A 17,870-nucleotide genomic window follows, 5' to 3' on the forward strand; every position below is an offset into this window, starting at 1 on the left:
CTTAGGTTTGCATTCAAGTACTTGAGTGATGTTTCCAGGTTGCTGGAGAGCCCTTTCCAAGGCTTGAATGATCTGGTTTGTCTGTTCATTCTCATTATGGTTTCCTGCCTGTAACTCCTGATAGGTTTGGTATCTGAATTCAGCCTTCCATTTCCGCCCCTCATCAGCTGAGGGAATCATGCAACAGAGACCGAATAAATCTTGTGTGGTTGTATTAAACATTTGTATAGTACTGTGGACACACTGAGCAAACTGTGCTGGTTTTTCTTTTCTTTATGGGGCCTGGTTCATGATCATTATCATTTCTTGAGGATTCCAGGGTGCATACACAGGAATCACTGAGGGCTGTCCCTTCTCCTGATCGTGGATTGGGCAGCATTTGGATGGGCAATTCTCTTTGTGGAGCCATTAATCTGGGGGTTTATTGGATTCTTCCCTCCCTATCTCAGAATAATCCTCAGTATTCCCTTTCTGGATCTCAGGGTATCGAGATCTCTCCTTCCCTGCCGCTAGTGTTTTACCCGAGCACCCACCGTATCGGAGTATTGGGAGGATTGGGGTTCAGGAGCACTGGGTGCACTTGGCCTCTGGTAAGGTGGGGGGTGGGGTACGGTAGGTGCCCACTCCTCATCATTGTCCTCAAACAGGGTTGGTATGCCAGACATGGGTTCGGGATCCCTTGTTTCCCTATCACTTTGAACTTTACGCTGACGTTCCTGCACTTCTCTCCTATCTAGACCAGCCTTGGATTGCTTATGTTGTTTTTCCTGCTCTCGTTTTCGGCGCCCATCCATCCATTCGCGTTCCACCTTTACCGCCTCCCAGCCTTTTGGTGTTTCATCTGCAGTACATACTTATATCCCTTTTTCACATGCATTATTCCTCCAACTTGCTAATAATATACTGTTCCACTTTACGTCTGTCTTTTCCTTCCATTCCCTTTTCAACAATTTCCACTTCTTTCCACAGTTCTTTTGCCTTATCAAATTTACTGCTTGTTCTCAGGAGATAATATCCCAGGTTCCCCCACCCCCACCCCCAGTGGCCACATTTCGTTCCCCAATTTCTTATTCAGCGCTTCACTCAACATTCGCAAATCTTTTTCCTTGTCTGGAAAACTCTCACTCATATTGTGTAGAGCTGCTCCCAGCCCACTTGTATCAATCGACTGCAATTGACCCAAGTTCTCTAAGTAATTCACCCAGCTGGCACCTCCTGCCCACTTAATAAATTTACTCAGCCGGCACCACCTACTCAATTGAGAAATTTGCCCGATACGGCCTCCTGCCGACTTAATAAAACTTATACCTCCTCTTATTTACCCCTCAATCATGACCCTATGAAAGAGCACCAGTCCACTGTCTCCCACACAATCACCAACATTATCAGCTCTGGAGATCTCCCATTCACTGCCACCAACTTCATAGTTCACACACCCCGAACTTCCCATTTCTACCTCATACCCAAGATCCACAAACCTACCTGTCCAGGTAGACCCATTGTCTCAGCTTGCTCCTGCCCCACTGAACACAGTTCTGCATACCTTGACACTGTTTTATCCCTCTTTGGTCAATCCCTTCCCACCTATGTTTGTGACACTTCTCAACACGTTGAATTTTTTCAATGATTTTATGTTCCCTGGCCCCCACCACCTTATTTTCACCCTGGACGTCCAGTCCCTATATACCCCCATCCCCCACCAGGAAGGTCTCAAAGCTCTCCGCTTCTTTTCGGATTCCAGACCTAGCTAATTACCCTCTACCACCACTCTCCTCCGTCTAGAGGAATTAGTTCTTACTCTTAATAATTTCTCCTTTGGCTCCTCCCACTTCTTCCAAACCAAGGGTGTAGCCATGGGCACCCATATGGGTCCCAGTTATGCCTGCCTTTTTGTTGGCTTTGTGGGGCAGTCCATGTTCCAAGTCTATACGGGTATCTATCCCCCTCTTTTCCTTCGCTACATGGACGACTGCATTGGTGCTGCCTCCTACATGCATGCTGAGCTCATTGACCTCATTAACTTTGCCTCCAACTTTCACCCTGCCCTCAAATTTACCTGGTCCATTTCTGACACCTCCCTACCCTTTCTTGATCTTTCTGTCTCCATCTCTGGAGACGGCTTATCTACTGATATCTACTGTAAGTCCACTGACTCTCACAGTTACCTGGACTATTCCTCTTCCCACCCTGTCTCTTTCAAAAATGCCATCCCCTTCTTGCAATTCCTCCATCTCCACCACATCTGCTCTCCCGATGAGGCTTTTCATTCCAAGTCAAAGGAGATGTCTTCCTTTTTTAAACATTGGGGCTTCCCTTCTTCCACCTTCAACTCTGCTCTCAAACACATCTCTCCCGCTTCCCACACATCTGCCCTCAACCCATCCTCCTGCCACCCCACTCCAGATAGGGTTCCCCTTGTCCTCACCTACCACCCCACCAGCCTCTGGGTCCAACGTATAATTCATTTCATTTTTCAATCTTTTTATTGATTTTCAAATAAAGAATATACAAATCAGAGGAGGAGTTTCACAAACAGATAATATAAATGACATTTAAACAACAAGAAAAAAACCAGGAAGTATATAATGTCAAAATCAGATAGGTAAAATGTTATGCTCTTAGATATAAAATATAGTCAAAAAACTTTTGTCCTGCCATCGTACGTGGAGAAGTCTGTGGAGGCAGCTCAAGTGGAAGTGGTTGAACTGTGTGCTGTAGATAGTCCAGGTCTCGCTGGCATAGAGGAGGGTGGTGAGAACCACTTCTCCACGTACGATGGCAGGACAAAGTCCCAGACGCGGAAGTCCTTGAACGGGCTAGCACCCACAGTGTCTACACCCTCCTACAGAAAGCCCAAGCCAGATGGGCTGGCCATGTCGTCAGGATTTCTGACAGTCGGCTACCAAAACAGCTGCTGTATGGTGAGCTAAGCCAGGGCAAGCGCTCAGGTGGAAGGCAGAAGAAACGTTTCAAAGACAAAGTCTCGCTCAAACACCTCAAAATCAGTCTCGGTAGCTGGAAATCGCTGGCTGTGGACCGCCCAACCTGGTGGAGCAGGACCACTAAAAGTGTGTATGCAGCAGAAATCAGACGCACCGCAGAGGCTCAGAGGAAACGCGCCACGCGCAAGGCTCGAGCTACCTCCGCTTCCACTGCAGCACCTACCCTCATGTGTCCCACATGTGGGTGAGCTTTCAGGGCCCAGATTGACCTCATCAGTCACCTCCGGATCCACAGTCACAAACCCTCCACCTGACAGAAGTCGTGGTCATCTTCGACTCCGAAGGTCGAACAACAACAACAACATAGTCCAAAAAAAAAACTACAACTCCTCATAGCAATCATAAAAAAAGATTGGAAATTCTATTTAATAAAATGAAAAAAAACACTAACTAAACAAACAAAAAAAAATGAGAAAGAAAAAAGAAAGAAAAAGGAACATTGAGCAGTCCAATTGAGGATAAAAAAAATTAAAAAAAGAAAACGAAGAAAAACATCCTCCGATCCTTCGAGGATAAGGATTTTCCTAAAAGAGAACAAAGATAGATAGATAGATAAATAAATAAATAAATAAATAGATCGATCAATCAATCATGTGGAAGTATTGAATAAAGGGTTGCCAGACTTGTTCAAAATTAAAGGATATATCAAATGTCTGGCTTCTAATTTTCTCCAAGCTTAGGCACAACATAATGGAGGAGAGGCAATAAAAAACAGTAGGTGGATTAGATTCTTTCCAATATAGCAAGATAGCTCTCCTAGCCAGTAAAGTTGAAAAGGCTATCACACTTTGTTTGCTTCCTCTGGAATAATCCCAAAAATTACAGTAAGTGGATTAGGTTGAACATCCACATCTATAACCTTAGATAATATTCCAAACACATCCCTCCAAAAATTGTTGAAGCTTACACATGACCAAAACATACGAGTTAGAGTAGCCACTTCTGTGTTACATCTGTCACAAATAGGGCTTATATTAGGAAAAATATGCGCCAATTTACCTTTGCATATAAAGGCCCTGTGTACTATCTTAAACTGAATTAAGCTGCGGCTTGCACAGATAGATGAATTATTGAATAGATAATAAATTTTACTCCATTGATTGTCTGAAAGTGAATGTTGAAGTTCTACTTCCCAGATGTGTTGAACCCTATCATTAGGTGACATGCAAGCACTCATTAACTGTTTATAAATGATAGCTATTAATCGTTTCTGAAAAGGTTTAAGCTGAAAAATAGCATGCCAAATTTAATGAACAGGCCAGAGGGTAATTCGGTAAGAAATCACGTAAAAAATTCCTAACCTGTAAGTATCTGAAAAAATGTGTATTAGACATATCATCTTTATCCATTAACTGCGAAAAGGAGATTAAACAGTCCTGTAAAAAACAATCTAAAATAGTTTTTATTCCCTTAACTTTCCGTTAAAAAATCCTTATCCAAAGTTGATGGTTTAAAAAAGAAATTAGAATAAATATTACTAGAAAGTAGAAAATAATTTAATTCAAAAAATCTAAGAAACTGAAACCAAATTTTAGAGTATGTTTAACAATAGCGTTGAGAGCTTGTCTACCTATTCTGGAGAACAAAAACGGAAGGGGAGCTCCTAATAAAGAAGCTAACGAAAACCCCGTTACTGACTTTTCCTCCAACTGCAACCATGAAGGGCGAACTTGGTCATCTATATCATAAATCCAAAAAGTAATATAATGAATATTAATTGCCCAATTGTAAAATCTAAAGTTTGTTAAGGCCAGTCCTCCATCTCTTCTTGGTTTTTGCAATAAAAGTTTACTCACTCTAGAGCTTTTATTATTCCAAACATAAGAAGAAATCAGAGAATCTATTTTATCAAAAAATGTTTTTTGGAATGAAGGACGGAACTGCTTGAAATATATATTAAAATGTTGGTAGAATAACCATTTTTATAACATTTATCCAACTTATCAATGACATTGACATAGGCGACCATTTAGAAAGCACCTGTTACGTATATTCAACTAAAAGGGAGAAATTATACTTATATAGGTCTTTAAAATTTTTAGTAATTTTGATACCAAGGTAAATGAAATGGTTTTTGGCAATATTAAAGGTATTTGATCATAATAATCAGAATAATTTTTAATGGGAAATAATTCACTTTTATGTAAATTAAGTTTATATCCAGAAAAGATACCAAATTCCATAAATATAGATAACATAAAAGGAATAGATTTCCTAGGATTTCAAATGTAAACTAATAAATAATCTGTGTATAACAAAACCCTATGTAATTTATCCCCTCTCCTAATACCCTGCACAGAATTAGAATCCCCAAGAGCAATAGCAAGTGGTTCTAAAGCCAAATTAAATAATAAAGGACTGAGGGGATAACCCTGACGGGTACCTCTATATAATCTATAATAAGGAGACTTTTGATTATTAGTTATAACCGCAGCTACCGGGGCCTGTCAAATCAATTTAATTCTGGAAATAAATCCTGGACCAAAATTAAACCTCTTCAAAACATGAAATAGAGAAGGCCACTCCACCCTATCAAAGGCTTTCTCTGCATCCAAAGATACAATACATTCAGATTCTTTGGCTGAGGGAGAATAAATGATATTGAACAATCTTCGAATATTAAAATGTGAGTACCTATTTTTTATAAATCCTGTTTGATCATTTGAGATAACATTAGGCAGGATATTCTCAAGCCTATTTGTTAGAATCTTAGAGAAAAGTTTAAAATCTGCATTCAGTAAAAAAATAGGTCTATAGGATGCACAATCCACTGGGTCTTTTACTTTTTTTGGAATCAATGAAATTAGTGCCTCATAGAAAGCTTTAGGAAGGTTCCCAGAGGATGTAGAATCAGTAAACGTTTGATGAAGATGTGGTATGAGCATTTCATGAAAAGTCTTGTAAAATTCTACCGTATAACCATCAGGTCCCAGAGCTTTATCTAATTGCATAAAGGATATAGCCTTGGCTATCTCCTCTTGTTAAAAAGGTGCATCTAACATATCAACATCTTGAATCAAAATTTGAGGTATGTTTAACCTTTGCAACAATCTATTCATAATAATAGTGCTATCGGAGAATTCAGATTTATAAAGATTAGAATAGAAGCCCATAAATAACTTGTTAATTTCATAAGGATCTAAAGTTTCTGTTCTATCTGGACGATGAATTTTTAGAATCTGTCTTCTGACCATCTCGGCCTTTAACTGACCCGCTAAAACCTTAGCAGATTTTTCCCCATGTATATGAAATAAATTTTTAGATTTAAAAATTTGCTGTTCAATGTGAAAAGTCAGAAGCAAATCATACTGTGATTGAAGTTCGACCCTTTCTTTATATAGGTCTTCAGTAGGTTTAACTGAACACGCTTTATCTGTCTGTTTAATTTTATTAACAATCTCTGACAATTCCGCTTTGGTTTTCTTTCTCAAGGCTGCTGAATATGAGATTATCTGTCCCCTAGGAAAAGATTTCAGCATGTCCCATAGAACCAGATTTGACATTCCTTCAGTTGTATTAAATTCAGAAAATATTGATATTTGCTCCTTAATAAAATTAACAAAAGCTGGATCCTGAACCAATACGGGATTCAATCTCCACTGTGAGATTTTCAAGAATCTATCGGAAAGCTTAAGGGTTAACATTAAAGGCGTGTAATCTGAGAGCACAATGATGTCATACGCACATTCAACAACGGAATTTAACAGACCTGTAGCGAAGAAAAAGTAATGAATTCGAGAATAACAGTGATGAATGTGTGAGAAATAGAGAAATCTTTATCATTGGGGTGTTTATATCTCCAAATATCGACGAGGGCATATTCTAATAAAAAAGAGTTAATACAAGCTGCCGCTTTATTAGGAAGCAACGGATTGGTTGATGACCTGTCAGTCGCTGGATTTAAACAACAATTAAAGTCACCACCCATGATCTACTTATATTCATTGAGATTCGGTAACTCAGAAAAAAGTTTCTTAAAAAAATCAGAATTATCTACACTTTGTACATTAGGTGCATATACACGCACCAGAGCTACCTTTTGCTCGCATAATAAACCAGTAACAATTAAATATCTTGCAATCAAATCAGTAGTAGTATTGAGGTGTACAAAAGGAATTTTCGGGCTAAGAAATATAGAAACGCCTGTTATTTTACAATTAGATAGCGAGTGGAACAAAGGCGCTTTCCAAAAGCGGAAAAAGCTGTCCTCATCCTGTTTTCGTATATGATTTTCTTGCGCAAAAATAATATCTGCATTAAGAGTTTTTAATTTCTTATTCTTTTTACGCTTAATGGGGTGATTGACACCGTTCCAATTCCAAGATATTATATTGATGTTATTAACATCCATGTTTAAAATTGAATTTAATATATAAAAGAAATGTTACACAAGTACAGATTAAACCAGAATGCGCGGGTATAACCAGAAGGAATGATGCATTTTCAAAAGAGAAATCCATCAAAAGAACTGCCCAATTAAGGAAAAAAATCCTACTCTAATAGACCCCGCCCACACCCGCCTTCCAAAAGATAAGAACTAAGAGACCGATAGGTTGGTCCCATGCTAACTAATAACCCTTGACCCTGTTCTCCATCTTGCAGCTCTGTATATTAAAATAAAGCAAGGATCCCACAGGAAATAGTCATAATAAAAGGCACAAGCAGAATTCAACTACTATAATGTTATGTCTAATAGTAATAAAAACATAATCAACAACGGCCATCTTAGAATCAGCTAAAGTAGCTTAAACACATATTCAAAAAAAGAGAATAAATTTGATCAAATAATATTACAAACATTATTCTTTCTTTCGAAAAAGTAAAGTAAATGAGTATATATGTAACAGACCTAAAACTATAAGTATTGACACAAATAAAATAAATTAAAAAAATAATACACAACAGGTCCTACAGAGACCATTAGTGTACAATACTATAAAGGTACCCTACAAAACAGTTACATATGTACTAATTACTAATAAGGTAAAAAAAAATTAGATCAGCCATGTCCCATACCAAAGACTGAAAAGGTATAGAATGTACTTAACTCAGAAGATCCATAAACAACATACAGCAAATACTTCAAAATTGCGTATTGAATAATTGGAATGACTTTAATATTTTATTCAGTAGGCTTAACTTTAAGATTTTTAATGTACTCCCATCCCTCCTGAGGAGAGTAGATTCTCAGTGACTGAGATTTTTCAGGAAAAATTAGCAGCTTTGCTGGAAAGCGAAAGGATCAGTATAAATCTATACATTTCACTCATAACTTCTCGATATTTCCTTCTTTCAGCAAAGATTTCAGGAGGATAGACTTCGACTATATGAATCTGTGTTGAATTAAAGATTAATTTCTGCTTCTTTCTGGCTTCTTGAAGAATAGCTTCTTTAGTCGTATAATAATGCAAAGAAAGTACAACTGGTCGAGGACGTAATTCGGATGAACGCCGAGAAAATGGAAATCTGTGGGCTCTGTCAATAGACAATAGAGAGTAGGTGCAGGAGTAGGCCATTCGGCCCTTCTAGCTAGCACCCCCATTCACTGTGATCATGGCTGATCATGCACAATCAGTACCCCATTCCTGCTGTCTCCCCATATCCCTTGACCCCTCTATCTATAGGAGCTCTATCTAACTCTAACTTGAATGCATCCAGAGACTTAGCCTCCACTGCCTTCTGGGGCAGAGCATACAACATATCCACCATCAAGGGGATGTCGATTAAGGGGCTTGCTTTGAGGATCACATTAAAAAGTGAGTACAACATATCTGAGAAAAATTTTAACAGATCACCGGCTTCAGTATTTTCAGGCAGTCCCAGAATTTGCAAATTACCTTGATGCCCTCTACTATCTAAATCAACCATTCTTTTCTTTGTTTTGGATAGTTCCTAGGTAACTTCATTGATTTTCTTTTCCATCAAAGATATCTCCTCTCCTTGTTCTTTAATAGTTTGCTTAAATAAATCATGCTCATTCTCAATTCGTGTTGTAGTCTGCTGAAGTGTTAGAAGCTGAGAGTCCAAATTTTTCAGATTCTTGAATCGTAGAAATAGCTTTTTCAAGCTTCTCATTTGAACTGGCCAGATGATCAATTTTAATATTAAGCAATCTGAATTATGATTTCATGTCTTGTATTGAAGAAAATATTCCTGCTAATGTAACAGATTGCTCCGTTTTCTTGGTTTGTTCCGTTTGCTCCATTTCAGGAGAAGTTTTGCCGCATCTCAGTTCAATACCAGAACAATTTTTTTCGGCCATTGTAATTCAGTCGTAAATCCTTCAATAGAAGTAATAGATCCTTCAGTAGAAGTAATAAATTATCAAAGCTAAAAGGGATCTGTTAGTGGGATATAAAATATATTAAAAGAGAGAGCTGCTAGGAAGGCGACTTACTTCATATGCTACAAAATGGAAATTCCCACTGTATAATTCTCCGTAACTTCCGCTACCTCCAACGGAATCCCACTATCAAGCACATCATTCCCTCTGCCTCTTTTTGCTTTCCACAGGGATCACTCCCAATGAGACTCCCTTGTCCACTTGTTCCCCCACCCCCAATCCCTTCCCACCAATCTCTCTCCTGGAACTTATCCTTGTAAGTGGTACAAGTGCTATACCTGCCCTTATACTTCCTCCCTCACCACCATTCAGGGTCACAAGCAGTCCTTCCAGCTGAGGCAACACTTCACTTGTGGGTCGGCTGGAGTGGTATATTGCTTCTGGTGCTCCAGGTGCGGCCTTTTATATATTGGTGAGACCCGACGCAGACTGGGAGACAGTTTCGCTGAATACCTACACTTTGTCAGCCAGAGAAAGCAGGATCTCCCAATGGCCACACATTTTAATTCCCTGTCCCATTCCCATTCTGATATTCCCATTTCCATGGCCTCTACTGTAAAAATGAAGCCACAGTCAGGTTGGAGGAACAACACCTTATATACCGTCTGGGTAGCCTCCAACCTGATGGCATGAACATTGACCTCTAACTTCTGTTAATGCCTCTCCACCTTATCCCTGATTTATTTATTTCCCCCCTCCCTTTTTTTCCTCTCTCTTCCCATCACTCTGCCTGTTCTCCATGTCCCTTCCTGCTTTTGTTCTCCCGAGGCCTCCTGTCCCATGATCCTTTCCCTGCTCCAGCTCTGTATCCCTTTCGCCAATCACGTTTCCAGCTCTTAACTTAATCCCACCCCATCCAGTCTTCTCTCATCTTTTCACATTTCCCCCTTCCCCCACTACTTTCAAATCTCTTACTATCTTTTCTTTCAGTTAGTCCTGACGAAGGGTCTCGGCTGGAAACATCAACATTGCTTCTTCCTATAGACGCTGCCTGGCCTGTTGCGTTCCACCAGCATTTTGTGTGTGTTGCTTGAAATTCCAGCATCTGCAGATTTCCTCATGTTTGCTGAGATAAGAGAGTTCGCTAAATCAAGGTTTTAATTACAGATGGATGTACTTTCCGGTCCTTATCAGTTATTACCTTTGCAAGGCCCTGACATAATTACAGACAGATGTTCATTCCTGTCCTCCTCCCTTTACTCAAATGAGGGTACAATGTATAATGTTATCATCTCTCAGTGTGTCTCTCTGAAAGCCGCAGAGAACTGGTAATGAGCCTGCATTAGCTAGCCAGAGAAGTCGGGAGTTTATTTCAGTTGAAAAAATCCTATTCAGTCCCAATTATTCTTTTAGCCAGAGGTTACATAGGTTCAAAATGATTTTTTTTTTATATATCCTGAATTCCTTAGGAGGTTTCAGGAGAAATACTTATGTCCAATATAGAAACTTGTACTACTTGTGCGTATTGTGGTGATGCAAAGGTTGCTGGAAACTTTACAAACGGGATGAAGTGGAGTGATATTTGGAAATTTGACTTTTTAAAGCATTATTTAGCAAGACAACCACATATGGACAGTGTGCGGAAGCTCTGGTGAGAAAATCCTTCATTACCTGTTACAGGCCTGCTACATAGATTTCGTGAGAGTGCAGATGAACTTGATCATACCAAGAGGAGATCAAAGTTCTTGTCGACAGTTATGTGCTAGTTGTTAAAATGAATACGTCTCTATATAAAATTCACTGTGCACATGTTGTCACTGGGTTGAAAATGCACAGTACAAGAATTATGTGCACACTGGTCATTAAAAATTAGTGTGGTCATTGGTGAAAAGGTGGGAGATCTCTAGTGTCCCTGATGCCCTCACCTACAAGGTGTGCATCCAGCTGCAGCTTGTAGCCCTGCACTTTAAGGAGTAGGAACTTGAAATGGATGAATTCCAGATCATCCAGGAGATGGAGGGGATGACAGATATGACGGGAAGAGAGGTGAGTTGCACCCAAGTTGCAGGACACAAGAAACTGGGTGAGAGTTAGGAAGAGGAATTATGTTAAATAGCCATTGCAGAAAACTCTTGTTGCTGTCCCACACAACAGCAGGTGGACCACATTAGAAACTGTTGCAGGAGAATAACTTGGCAGAGGAAAGTCAAAGGGTTGATATAGGATTTGTTAGTTACAGGAACAGAACAAGAGGGGACTAATATCCCAGTGGTAAGGTTGCTAGTGCTAGTGTAGGGGAGGAGGGTGATGTGGTTAAAATAAGTTGTAGGGGGAATGGGAGCCAGAATGACAGAACAGATAGTGGAGAGGGTGAATTGAATTGAATTGAATTGACTTTCTCACATACATCCTTCATATACATGAGTAGAAATCTTTATGATACTTTACATCTCCTTCTAAATGTGGAGTGTATAATTTATAGTAATTTATAATAAATAGTTTGTACATAGGATAGTCAACATCACACAGAAATGCAATCGCATCAGCATGAATTAATCAGTCTGATCGCCTGGTTGAAGATGATGTCCCGGAGCCTGTTGATCCTTTTGCTGTGGTACCATTTCCTGGATGGTTGCAGCAGGAACAGTTTGTGGTTGTGATGAATTGGGTCCCCAGTATCCTTTGGGCCCCTTTTACACACCTGTCTCTGTAAATTTCCTGAATAGTGGCAAGCTCACATCTACAGATGCACTGGGCTGTTTGCACCACTCTCTGCAGGGTCCTGAGATTAAAAGAAGTACAGTTCCCATACCAGACAGTGATGCAGCCAGTCAGGATGCTCTCAATTCTGTTCCTGTAGATAGTTCTTAGGATTTGAGGCCCCATCCCAAAGTTCTTCAACCATCTGAAGTGAAAGAGGTCTGTTGTGCTCTTTTCACAACACAGTCGGTATGTACAGACAATGTGAGATCCTTGGTGATGTTTATGCCGAGGAACTTAAAGCTGTTTACCCTCTCAATCCCAGATCAATTGATGTCAATAGGGGTTAGCCTGTCTCCATTCCTCCTGTCATCCACAATCAGCTGCTTTGTTTTTGTGACAATGATGGAGAGTTTGTTTTCTTGACACCAGTCAGATGTTGTTCAGACCTCTGACAGAGTCAGCAATCAAATGGTTGAGCATGGTGCGATGAATGTGCTGAGCTGTGTATATCACAATGCAAGAAGCATCGTAGGAAAACCAGATGAGCTCAGGACAGGGAATTATTATATTGTAGCCATTATTGGGACTTGGTTGCACCCAACAGTCTGAGGGATTTAGATGAACAAATTTCTAGAGAGATTGCAGACCATGCCAAAAAACAAAGGTTGATTCAGTAAGTGATTTTAACTTTCCATATATTGACTGGGACTCCCACACTGTAAAAGGACTCGATGGGGTAGAGTTTGTCAAATGTGCCCTTAGCCAGTATGTTGATTTCCCGACATAGAAGTGTGCAATAAGCTGTTAGGAAATGATCCAGGGCTGGTGACAGCAATTAGTGATCATATTGCCATGAGATTCAAAGTAACTATGGAAAAAGAGAGGTCTGGAGCACAGGTTGAGATTCTAAATTGGAGAAAGGACAATTTTGATGGTAACAGAAAGAATCTGACAAGTGTGGTTTGGGACAGGCTGTTTCCTGGCAAAGGAGTACTTGTAAGTGGGAGGCCTTCAGAAGTGGAAATTTTGAGTGTGTGGAGTTTGTATGTGCCTGCCAAAATATAAGTTGAAAGGTATCTGGTGCAGGGAACCTGGGTTTTCAAGAGATATTGAGGCCCCGGATATTTTGTTCCTCTAAATGCCTCAGACTGTTGAGTGCTACCAAGACTCATTAATGACTACAATATCATAATTCCAAGCCCTCAGTTCATCTGACTTTCTATTTAGTCGACTTCTGTTGGTTTCTAAAAGCTTCCCAATAGTTTTTGCTCTTTTGTTTGCCCTCTCTTTGGCCTTTATGTTGCTTTGACTTCTCATTTCAGCCACGGTTGTGTCCTCCGGCCTCTCCAATGCTTCCATTTCTTTGGGATGTATCGATCACTCATCTCCCGAATTGCTACCAGAACTCCAGCCATTGCTGCTGCATTGTTACTCCTACCAATTTTCCCTTCAAAACAGTTTTCCAAACAAGTTTGTCCAGATTCTCTGTCATAGAAACATGGAGAAATTCAGTACAGAAACAGGCGATTTAGCCCATCTTGCAATGCGGAACAAATATTTAATCTGTGTAATGCAACTGCCTGCACCGGGACCATTGCCCTCCATTCCCCTACCATCCAGGCTCCCATCCAAACCTCTTTTAAATGGTGAAATTGAGCTCATATTCACCACTTGTGCTGACATCTCATTCCACACTCTCACGACCATTTCAGTGAAGAGCTTTTCCACATGTTCCCTTTAAATTTTCACCTTCCCCATTTACCCATGACCTCTGGTTGTCATCCCACACAACCTCAGTGGAAAAAGCTGCTTGCATTTACCCTATCTATACGCCCATAATTTTGTAGACTTCAAACAAATCCTCAAAGCAATGTATAATTTCCTTATTTATGTTTAGAGCCTTTTTTTTTAGATGTATATGATGAGGGGCATTGATCATGTGGATAGCCAGAGGTTTCTTCCCAGCACTGAAATGGCGAACTCAAGGGACCATAGTTTTAAGGTGCTTGGAAATAGATACCGAAGGGATGTCAAGGGTAAGTTTTTTACTGAGAGAGTGGTGGGTGCGTGAAATGCACTACCGGCTATTTGTGTGAGAGTGTTTCAGTTATTGTGGGGCCAGGCACCCAGGCAGCTCAGTGGGAACAAGGAATAATACAAATAGAGAGAGTCAAACTGAGCCAGGTCACAGATTGGAGATGGCAGAAATGCCCCATTCTTATAGAGACAGGAAGGGCATCAGAGAATTTGTTGGTCATTCCAGATACCAGCACTGTGCCGAGTTAAAAATGATTTCTCTCTCCAATTTGGATTGAACTTCACTGTAACAGTGTGATGCCAGATCACACCTTCACAACTCTAGTGATCTCATCTGAAATGTTGTCCTACACCCACTGATGGATTTTGTTAATATGATTACAGGTTAAAAATGACAAGGAATTTGTCTATGGGAGCTTGAACCTAGCATGCCAGTTTTGCGGTCTCTGTCCAGATACTTAAGAAGAGGAGCAAGGGATTCACTCGATCAACCTTCCTGCTCAGACTGTGGGGAGGGATTCACTCGGTCATTTCAACTGAACATACATCAGAAAGTTCACACTGGGTAAGGCCATTCATCTGTTCTGTGGCTGAGAAGGCATTCAGTTGGTCATTCCAACTGTGGACACACTAGTCAGTTCACACTGGGCAGAGGCTTGTCATCTGCTGAACTTGTGGGGAAGGATTCACTCGGTTACTTGACCTAATGGCTCACCAGGGAGTTCACATTTGGGAGCAGCCGTTCACCTGCTCAGAATGTGGGAAGGGATTCACCTGCTCATCGAACCTGAAGGTCCATCAGCGAGTTCACACTGGAGAGAGGCCATTCACCTGCTCAGACTGTGGGAAGGGATTCACTAAGTCATCTCACCTACTGAGACACCAGTCAGTTCACACTGGAGAGAGGCCGTTTATCTGCTCAAAATGTGGGATGGGATTTACTCAGTCATCTGAACTGAAGGTACACCAGCGAGTTCACACTGGGGAGAGGCCATTCACCTGCACAGACTGTGGGAAGGGATTTACTCAGTCATCCACACTGAAGGTACACCAGCGAGTTCACACTGGAGAGAGGCCGTTCACCTGCTCAGTGTGTGGGAAGGGATTCATTTGCTCATCTAAACTGAAAGTGCACCAGTTAGTTCACACTGGCGAGCGGCCATTCACCTGCTCAGATTGTGGGAAGGGATTCACTTGCTCTTCCAGACTGAAGGTACACCAGCGAGTTCACACTTGGGAGAGGACGTTCACCTGCTCAGACTGTGGGAAGGGATTCACTCAGTCATCAGAACTGAAGGTACATCAGCGAGTTCACACTGGAGAGAGGTCGTTCACCTGCTCAGACTGTGGGAAGGGATTCACTTCCTCATCCAAATTGAAGATACATAGGCGAGTTCACACTGGGGAGCGGCCGTTCATCTGCTCAAACTGCGGGAAGGGATTCACTCAGTCATCTGAACTGAAGGTACATCAGCGAGTTCACACTGGAGAGAGGCCATTCACCTGCTCAGACTGTGGGAAGGGATTCACTTCCTCATCCAAATTGAAGATACATAGGCGAGTTCACACTGGGGAGCAGCCGTTCATCTGCTCAAACTGCGGGAAGGGATTCACTCAGTCAACTGAACTGAAGGTACACCAGCGAGTTCACACTGGGGAGAGGCCATTCACCTGCTCAGACTGTGGGAAGAGATTCACTCAGTCATCCACACTGAAGGTACACCAGTTAGTTCACACTGGCGAGCAGCCATTCACCTGCTCAGACTGTGGGAAGGGATTCACTTGCTCATCTAAACTAAAAGTGCACCAGCGAGTTCACACTGGAGAGAGGCCGTTCGTCTGCTCAGACTGTGGGAAGGGATTCACCAAATCATCTTACCTACTGAGACACCAGTCAGTTCACACAGGGGAGAGGCCATTCACCTGCTCAGACTGTGGGAAAGGATTCACTTGCTCTTCCAGACTGAAGGTACACCAGCGAGTTCACACTGGGGAGAGGCCATTCACCTGCTCAGACTGTGGGAAGGGATTCACTCAGTCATCAGAACTGAAGGTACATCAGCGAGTTCACACTGGAGAGAGGCCATTCACCTGCTCAGACTGTGGGAAGGGATTCACTTCCTCATCCAAATTGAAGATACATAGGCGAGTTCACACTGGGGAGCGGCCGTTCACCTGCTCAAACTGCGGGAAGGGATTCTCTCAGTCATCTGAATTGAAGGTACATCAGCGAGTTCACACTGGAGAGAGGCCATTCACCTGCTCGGACTGTGGGAAGGGATTCACTAAATCATCTCATCTACTGAGACACCAGTCAGTTCACACTGGGGAGATGCCGTTCACCTGCTCAGTCTGTGGGAAGGGATTCACTTGCTCATCCGAACTGAAGCTACATCAGCGAGTTCACACTGGAGAAAGGCCGTTCCCATGCTCAAACTGTGGGAAGTGATACACTCAGTCATCTAAACTGAAGGTCCACCAGCGAATTCACACTGGGGAGAGGCCAATCACCTGCTCAGACTGTGGGAAGGGATTCGCTCAGTCATCCTAACTGAAGATACATAGATGAGTTCACACTGGGGAGCGGCCGTTCACCTGCTCAAACTGCGGGAAGGGATTCACTCAGTCATCCCATCTGAAGGTACATCAGAAATTTCACACTGGAGTGAGGCCATTCACTGCTCAGACTGTGGGAAGTGATTTACTCGGTCATCCACCCTAATGGCACACCAGCGAGGTACTGTGGGGAGCAGCCATTCACCTGCTCCGACTGCGGGAAGAGCTTCTCTCAGCCAATTCAACCAAATGTGCATCATTGAGTTCACAGTGGGGAGAGGCCGTTCACCTGCTGTGAATGTGGGAAGGGATTCACTCAGTCATCAAACCCTGTGTAACTCTTGCTTCAGCTAGCAGCTTAATATTGGGGGTGATAGCCTCCCAGCCCGCCCAAACTTAAGAAATCTCGTTTGGGTGGATGCTGCTTGATGTTACAAATCAGTAACATGAAATAACAAACAGTACACAAAATGCGATTAAATGATTAAGTTTTATAATTCTTACTTTGACTATATGGTTAGTGAAGTAAACTAAAAACAAAGAAAAAGGGCCCACTCTCACCATTCGTGTCTTCTCATCTCTCCGTGGCAAAAGTCCACGAAAACCTATCTTCCAGACTGACAAGAAAGAACAACATTTCTCTCATCAGATAGCCCCGAACTCCAAAACCCTGTTATCTCTGGTCATAACCTTAACATTGCTGCTGCAGAGAAATCATTACCTCAGCAGTGAAACATTACAGAGAGGCCATTACAAGAGCAGTGAAACCTTGCAACATGTTACACTTGTGACACAATACCATGGAGAAGGTTTCAATAAGCTGTTCGCTGGATATTTATCCATCACCATTGCTGAACACTATTTTGAGAGTAACTGTCGGTGCTGAACTCTGTAATTATTGCTGCTGCTCACCACACCCAGTTATCACCCTGGTCACTGTGCATGGGAGGAATTTCTGCTGCATATTCACCTTTAATGGGACTTGAGTTTAATATGGACTGGAGTGGAGAGCGGCCAGTGAAGGAGTGGAGCTATGAGGCTTTGGCTTGAGAGGTTTTGGCGAGCAGAGGGGGAAGACGAGTTTGCTCCCAGTAAGGTAAGGCCGGGTAGGTTTCTTTAATTAATTTCATTATCTTTGGAGTTGGTAATGGAGGCAGAAGATAAGGCAGTCCAGTGCTCCAATTGTAGAATGTGGGAAGTCAGGGACAGTACAGTTGTCTCTGATGACTACACCTGAGAGAAGTGCATCCAGCTGTGGCTCTTGTCAAACCGAGTTAGGGAACTGGAGC

The 17,870-nt window shown here is 41.8% G+C and overlaps 1 protein-coding gene across 4 annotated transcripts in view; it reads left to right on the forward strand.

Annotated features, from left to right (window-relative positions):
• LOC140724087 (uncharacterized) overlaps window positions 1-17,870 on the forward strand; it is a 37,096-nt gene that overhangs the window by 13,327 nt on the left and 5,899 nt on the right. For 3 of the 4 annotated variants that reach the window (XM_073038571.1, XM_073038572.1, XM_073038573.1), the window contains exon 3: window positions 14,410-17,677. The exons of the other annotated variant lie outside the window; for it this stretch is intronic. In XM_073038571.1, coding sequence (XP_072894672.1) covers window positions 14,732-16,474 — 1,743 coding nt within the window. In that variant the 5' untranslated portion in view covers window positions 14,410-14,731 and the 3' untranslated portion in view covers window positions 16,475-17,677. The remainder of the gene's footprint in view (window positions 1-14,409; window positions 17,678-17,870) is intronic. 4 annotated transcript variants of the gene reach the window in all.

The sequence above is a fragment of the Hemitrygon akajei genome, unplaced genomic scaffold (genome assembly GCF_048418815.1).
Source record: "Hemitrygon akajei unplaced genomic scaffold, sHemAka1.3 Scf000160, whole genome shotgun sequence".
NCBI classification, from domain to species: Eukaryota; Metazoa; Chordata; class Chondrichthyes; order Myliobatiformes; family Dasyatidae; genus Hemitrygon; species Hemitrygon akajei.